This window comes from Neomonachus schauinslandi, chromosome X (genome assembly GCF_002201575.2).
Source record: "Neomonachus schauinslandi chromosome X, ASM220157v2, whole genome shotgun sequence".
Lineage (NCBI taxonomy): Eukaryota > Metazoa > Chordata > Mammalia > Carnivora > Phocidae > Neomonachus > Neomonachus schauinslandi.
Genome location: NC_058419.1, coordinates 16,098,509 through 16,106,470, shown reverse-complemented (window position 1 = coordinate 16,106,470; position 7,962 = coordinate 16,098,509). Strand labels below are relative to the sequence as shown.

At 44.6% G+C, this 7,962-nt stretch overlaps 1 protein-coding gene across 1 annotated transcript in view; it reads left to right on the top strand.

The window, feature by feature from the left end:
- Positions 1–4,699: 4,699 nt before the first annotated feature.
- Positions 4,700–7,962, top strand: part of ZNF449 (zinc finger protein 449) — a 45,566-nt gene continuing 42,303 nt past the window's right edge. The window contains exons 1-2 of the mRNA XM_044911919.1: positions 4,700–4,705; positions 5,155–5,212. Coding sequence (XP_044767854.1) covers positions 4,700–4,705; positions 5,155–5,212 — 64 coding nt within the window. The remainder of the gene's footprint in view (positions 4,706–5,154; positions 5,213–7,962) is intronic.

Sequence of the window (7,962 nt, the reverse complement as noted above, 5' to 3'; positions counted from 1 at the left end):
AGGTTTTATGTTGATCTGCCTAGGAGTTGGGCTTCATTCAGTGCTTGTTCTAGCTGTCTAGCTGTACATGCCAAGGCTGCGATTTCCTCCAGCATCCTTGTTTGTCTCTCTCCTGTTGTCTTTGGCCATCTCTCAGAAATCCTCCTTAAATAAGAAGCCGGGCCTTGCAGCCCTTCGCACTGTGGTATAACAGTCCAATAATCCACTGCTATTCTTCTAGACCCTGTTACTGTGGTGGTATGATGCGGGGTGGGGGGGAAGTCAAGTGTTCTATAATCTTTTTTTTTTAAAGATTTTATTTATTTATTTGTCAGAAAGAGAGAGAGAGAGGCTGAGCACAAGCAGGGGGAGCGGCAGGCAGAGGGAGAAGCAGGCTCCCTGCTGAGCAAGGAGCCCAATGCGGGACTCGAACTCAGGACCCTGGGATCATGACCTGAGCCGAAGGCAGATGCTTAACCGACTGAGCCACCCAGGCGTCCCTCACTTGTTTTTTTATTACACGGAGTCTATTGAATAGAACTTCAGAACTTCTTAAAACTCTCACTCTTCAATTACTGCCAGACTTCTTGATGCACACGCTCCGGTTTTCACACAGCCTCCCCAGTGTCTTCTCCTCAGGCTCCTTTGTGGCTCCTTTTTCTCTGCTCGCTGTCATGGAACAGTCATCCACTTGGGCTTTGTCCTTGACACTCTCTTTTCACTGGAAAGTGATCTTTCCACTACCTCTGAACATGTCCACAGTGATAGCTCTATGTGCCACTCCTAAAGCTAGAACCCAAGTCTGGACTCTTTCCCTAAGTCTCTGACCCTTATCTGCATAAACATACCCAAAAGTGAACTTGCTGTTTTTCCTCTGAAACCTGTTTTGCCACCTATATTCGCTTTCTCATTGGACATCACCACTGTCCACACAGCGTTCCAAGCCAAAGAGCATGACATCATCAAAGACTCTTACCTCGGGGCGCCTGGGTGGCTCAGTTGTTAAGCCTCTGCCTTCGGCTCAGGTCATGATCCCAGGGTCCTGGGATCGAGCCCCACATCGGGTTCCCTGCTCAGCAGGAAGCCTGCTTCTCCCTCTCCCACTCCCCCTGCTTGTGTTCCCTCTCTCGCTGTCTCTCTCTCTGTCAAATAAATAAATAAAATCTTTAAAAAAAAAAAAAAGACTCTTACCTCTCCTCACTCACTATGTAATCAACCACCAGATCCTATAAATTGTGCCTCCTTATTTTTTTTCTTGTGTCTCTTTTCCCTCTTCATCCTGCTTTGGTCCTATTTTATTTATTTACTTATTTATTAAGATTTTTATTATTTATTTGAGAGAGAGAGAGCGAGAGAGCACAGAGGGAGAGTGAGAGGGAGAAGCAGACTCCCCAGTGAGCAGAGAGCCCAATGTGGGGCTCGATCCCAGGACCCCAAGATCATGACCTGGGCCTAAGGCAGATGCTTAACTGGCTGAACCACCCAGGCGTCCCCTGCTTTGGCCCTATTTTAATTCTATTTTTGGTCTGGATTACTGTGATGGGCCTTGTATAAATCAGAACTCTGGGTTTTCAGTCCAAGAAGTTGGACTCCCACTAACTTAAGCAAAAAAAGAAAGAAAAAGAGGAGGAAGAGTTTACTGGCTTGTGTAACTGAGAAGTCAGAAGAGTAGAATTTTTTTCGGGCTTTCCTGGATGCACAGGTTCATACCGTGTTGCTAGGACTCTGTTCCCCACCCTGTGCAGCTCTCCATCGTAGGAAGATGGCCACTGGCAGCCCTCAGCCTACATAAGCCTTTCGGTTAACCCTTACAAAAAAGAGCTAAGCATCTTTCTTGATGGCTTCAGCAAAAGCCATTTTATCATTTGTCACTGTGGCTAAAGAGTGAGCAGGGGTGAAGATGATAAAGAGATATTTTGATTGGTCAGGCCTTCGGTCATTTGTCCACTTCTGAGGTTGGAAGAAAGCATATGAGCCCCCCCTGAGTCATGTGGGCTGAGAAGGGTATTAGGATGGGAGAGAGTTGGTATTTTGGTGACCTTGATGACCAAAGAGCATGTGCCTACTCTAGCCTCCTGACTTCCTTACCTCTGCTCTGGCCCCTGCCAACCCATCCTGTACACTGCTTTTCAGAGTAGAACAGGGTGCAGTTATGAAAACAGTCTTTGTTGAAAATTCTTTGAGAGCTCTCCAGTGCTTTCAGCATGAAGTTCAAATGCCTTAGTTTAGGACACAAGATACTTCCTGATCTGGCCTCTGCCTAATTCTCTAGCCTCATCTTTGTCCACTTAGCCACAAGTGTATCTAATGTCTATCTAACAAACTTCTTGACATACTATTTTGAATATCTATGCCTTGTCCAAGAACTGTTCTTTTTTTCTAAATGTCTCCGCTCGTCTTTCACTGCCTTTTATAAAACCTAGTTAACTCCTTTCCACCACCCTCTGAAACTTACTTGAAGAGTCATCATGTCTTTTGGGAAACCCTTTCCTTCTTCCAAGTTTGCTTTAAAAATGTCCTTTGTGCTCCAATAGCATTCTGTGGTCCACTCTTGAACAACACATTTTATAAGGTATGTTTGCTAGTTTACATGCCTGCCTCATTTTACTGTGCTGTCCCGCTCTCTCTCTTTTTTTTTTTGAGAAAGAGAGAACAGGGGAGGGGCAGAGGGAGAGGGGGAGGGGAAGCAGACTCCCTGCTGAGTACGGGCGCTTGATCCCAGACCCTGAGTCCTGATTGGAGCCAAAACTAAGAGCTGAACACTCAACCGACTGAGCCTTCCAAGCACCCCGGAGAGAGAGAATCTTAAGCTGGCTCCATGCCCACCGCAGAGCCTGAGGTGGGGCTTGATCCCCTGACCCTGAGATATGACTTGAGCCGAAATTAAGAGTCAGAAGCTTAACTGACTGAGCCACCCAGGCGCCCCCGTGTGCTCTTTTATAATGAGTAAATGTGTTCTATTTGGTGTTTTCATCTTCAACACTTAGCCCAGGACCTGACTTATAGGAGAAAGCCAGAAAATGCTTTGAAGAGCTAAACACCAGCACTCATCAGGCCCCCCCACCATTAAACCCAAACAACAAATTGTGCCTTCTTTCCTTTCAAAATTGTTCGTGGGGGCTAGTACTATTTTGATTTAATTTTATGAAACTTTCTGCTTGTTGCTACCTAATTGAAGATGGATGATTCATACGTGGCAATACTACTGATGTACTTAAGAAACTGAATTCCATTGATTATTCATTTGGTGGGACCTCTCAGTCTGTTGTGATGGCAAGGATCATATTTGATTCATTGGTCCACAGCCAATGCCTGGCTCACAGAAGGTGCTCATTGAATGTTTGCCGGGTAAATAAACACACACCTCCATGTTTTTCCAAGCAAGCTCTCAACGATTTGTAATGAGGCTGTGCATGTTTTCTTTTTTTGTCACATACCTTGGTCTCCTCCTTTTCATCTCCTCAGAGCCCTGTTTTCATATTTTTCCTCTTACTCTCCAACTCTTTTCATGTTCTCCATGTAGCCAGTAGGGGGTGGGTCAGCTTCTTGCCCCTCCTTCCCCTGGGACCAAATTAGAGGCAGGGACAGCTAAAGGGGAGTCAGCCATCAAGAGTCCTGATGCAAGAAAGTCACGGCCTCTATATGTCTGTCTGACACAAATAAGGACAATACAGACCTGCAGGCCGAGCTTAGGAGCTCTAGGAAGCCAGACCAGTGTTAACTCAGTGTGTAGCTCTGACATCATGAATTGCATAGTCACTTTCTGTGGTGTAAGCCCCCCGCCCTGGTCTGTGGCACTTTGTTATGGTAGCCCTGGCACATGAATACGCATGGTTTTCTTAGGAAGCACTTGTGTTCACTTCTTCCACTGTGAAGTGCTAAGATGTGGTGCGGCCAGATGGAAAGGGTGCTAGAATAAGGGTCAAGGGTCAGAGAACTGGGTGTCCATGTTTCCTGTTGACCTGCAAGACCTGGAGCAAGTCACGTTACTCCAACGAGCCTGGGTATCTGCCTTTCTGAGCTAAGTAATCATACGTGCTCTACTCACTTTCCTGGATGGCTTCTAGGATCACGTTTATGGCTATGAAATCACACTTTAATTACGAATCAGTTTACAAATATCCGAGGTTATCATTCCCACCATTCTCATTATCAGGTCAAGGATTTTGCCTTCTTACCCACTTTCCAAATGTGCCAAGGTTAAGAAAGGGAGTTCAGACTCTGTGGTTTTCCTTCTTACTGAGAAGCACAGGGAACCAGAAAAAGGGGAGAGGAATGTGCAAACTGATAGCAATGATATTCAATAGTTATTTTTTTTCTCATCATTTGACCTCGTGTGGATTAATTTTGTGGAGAAAGCTCTCCTCGTGGGAAATCAACATTCCATGGGACATCCATCTGTGTTCGGAAAGGCTCAGTCTGTGCAAACCGAGTATCTGTTGAGCACCTACCGTGGGTACCGGACACTACATTACAGGGCAAGCAAGGCGCACAGAACTTACACTGTATTGTGCAATGGAGAAGAAAAAAAACCCACTAAAGAATTACAAACATCTAATTTAACTAATTGTGAATTGCCAACTGTGCAAACGTTTCCAACTTGGGAGGATGCTAGTTCATCTCCTCAGGACTCAGTGGGGTCCCGTGACAGTGCTGGTGAGGAAGGGACAGGGACCGCCATCACCCAGTCACGGCTACAGATGGACTTGGGCAAAGCAACATGGAGGTGAGTTAGCGCCTTCTCTAAAGGAGCGATGATTCGGCAGGGCCGGCTGGTATTTTATTTTCCTGGTGTGATTTTGCAGGTTGCAATGGCATGTCCATATTTAAGGCACTCAAAGAAAAGAGGATGCCAGGACTGCTGAGCCTTGTCTGGGGAAGCCTAGGACATGGGAAATGCTAAGTGGCCCAAGGGCAGGATTGGTGGCGCTGGAAGTGCAACCTGGTTCAAGTGCCTGAGGCCGGCCCTGCCTCTCCACAGGAGGCTGAGAGCACTGCAGGCAGTGCCAGAGGCCACGTGTGCAAGGGCGCGTGCGTGCACACACACAGGATCACACACACACACACACAGTCACCCTTCCCTTGTTCGCACATCTCATTAGGAGGGACAAGGCAGTGAAACTTTCTGTTTGATGCCTGTCTCTTCACAATTCCTAAAACTGGCCCATCCTTTAGGAAGACAGAAAAGAGCACTACTCACTTCGCAAGGACCGCAGTTCAGGAAGGTGTGATGGTAAATTTTAGGCGTCGGCGTGCCTGGGCAACAGGGTGCGCAGACATTTCGTCACACATTCCTTGGGATGTGTCTGTGAGGGCAGTTTTGGTTGAGATGAACATTTGAATTGGTAGACTGTGTAAAGCACATTGCCCTCCCCAATGTGGGTGGGCCTCATCTAAGCAGTTGAAGACCAAAGTAGAACAAAGACCAAGTAAGAGGGAACTTCTTCCTGACTCCCTGAGCCAGGACAATCCATCTTCTCTTTCCTGTGGACTGGAACTTAATCATTGGTTCTCTTGGGTCTCCAGCTTGCTGACTGCAGGTGTTGGGACTTCTCAGCCTCCATCATCTTGTAAGATAATCCCTTGTAATACATATATATATATATATATACACACATACATACCAATCCAACCTTTATATCATCAGATCAGTCCTTTGCTAAAGAATTCTGCTTTTCTCCGCCTTTGAAACAGACAAAACCGAAAGAGATTATAGATAAATGTTACAAACCTGGCCAATTATTTATACATAGAATAGTGTAAACCAAATATTAACAAACTGTAGAATTCTATATCACATTTTCCCTAAAATGTCATCGATCATAATACAAATCCTGATTTCTGATATGTTACATGAGGGAAGAAAAGGTCAATTCATATCAGGATGGTCATGTTTCAATGAGGAAAAATCCTCCCATCTCCCTCCAAGTCCACGGCAATGATACAGGAGTTACATCTTATTTTTTTTTATTGCAGAATTGTTTATTTTCTTAATTTAAATTCAAGTAATTAACATATAATGTATTATTGGTTTCAGAGGTAAGGGTCAGTGATTCATCAGTCTTACATAACACCCAGTGCTCATTCCATCACGTGCCCTCCTTAATGCCCATCACCCAGTTACCCCATCCCTCCACCGTCCTCCCCTCCAGCAATCCTCAGTTTGTTTCCTAGAGTTAACAGTCTCTAATGGTGTGTCTCCCTCTCTGATTTCGTCTTGTTTTATTTTTTCCTCTCTTCCCCTATGATCCTGTTTTGTTTCTTAAATTCCACATATGAGTGAGATCATATGATAATTGTCTTTCTCTGACTGACTTCTTTCGCTTAGCATAATCCCCCCAGTTCCATCTGGGCCGTTGCAAATGGGAGTTATATTTTATAAAGAAGTAAAAAAGATCTATCCCCAGCTAAAAGTGAGATAACTATCTCCATGGGCCAGTGGGGAATCCCAGACAGAGGAAAAAGGGCGTGGAAACCACACAGAGCCTGGTAGGCTTCAGGACCAAAAGTAAATGGAATGACCAGAAATGTACATCCAGAGCTTGGGGTGGGGACAGGAGCTCCTGTCACCCACAGGAGGGGGAGGCGGGAGGAGAGGCAGAAGCAGTAACAGGGTTTCTCTTGTTGGGGCTGCTGAAGACAGTCCAGCCATTCTTTTCCGGGGGGCATGCATGGTTGCCCCCAGGTTCAGTCCTTAACGGAAGCCTCTCACTTGGGGCTAAGTTTTATGAAACAGAAATGTAAGACTTTGACCCCCGCCAGAAGATTCACTTTTTTCTCTCTCTCTCCCTTTCTCTCCCCTCCCTTCCCTCTTCCTTTTTCCCAGCTTTATTGAGCTGTAATGGACATACAACATTATATACATTTAAAGTGTACAACGTGATTTGATACAAGCACATATTTTGAAATGATTATCACAATAGTGTTAGCTACCTCTGTCACCTCACATAGTTACCTTATTCTTTGTGGTGAGACTATTTAAGATTTACTCTCTCAGCAGTTTTCAGGTACGCATAATGCGGTATTGTTAACTAGAGACAACCTCCTGTATATGAGATAGTCAGAACTCAGTTATAATTAATTATAATTACTTAAAGTTATACAATTATATAAAGCTATATATTATAAAATTTATAAAATTATATGAGCTATAAAATTATAATTATTTAAATTATTAAAGTTATAATTATATCTTATAATGGGAATTTTGTCCCTGTTGACCAGTATCTCCCCATTTCCTGCAACCCTGCCCCCCCATACCATTGTTTGTATGAGTTTGGCAGTTTTTAAATTAAAAAATTTTTTTTAAACAGTTTATTTTTTTTTAAGATTTTATTTATTTATTTGACAGAGAGAGACACAGCGAGAGCAGGAACACAAGGCAGGGGGAGCGGGAGAGGGAGAAGCAGGCTTTCCGCGGAGCAGGGAGCCTGATGAGGGGCTAGATCCCAGGATCCTGAGATCATGACCTGAGCCAAAGGCAGATGCTTAAAGACTCAGCCACCCAGGCGCCCCGGTATGGCAATTTTTCTTAAGGTAGAAATCTCTCCTATGGTGTGTGTAGCTTAGTGGTTAAGAGCATGGGTTGCTGAGCAAGAATGGCTGGGCTCAAATCTCTCTTCTGTTGTGCGGTTCTGTTTCTTTCTCTGTAAATGGGTGAGGACGATGGCACTCACCCCACAGAGTTATGGCGAGAATGATAGGAATCAATTCATCTTATCACAGTGCCTGGCAAATGGCAAGGTCTCAATAAATGTAGCAATTATTATCATTCAACATTAATTTAACAAATACATATCCATTTAACTTCTCTACATGAAGCAGCATGTTGTCCTCGAGGAGCTCCTGATTTTTTTCTACTAGGCAGAAACACGAGCAATGACATATAGCACAGCCAACACAGATTTGTTGAGAGGCTACCTACACTCAGCTGAGCTAAGTACTAGCTGCTAGTTGGGAACATAAAGGCAATGAGACGTGTTG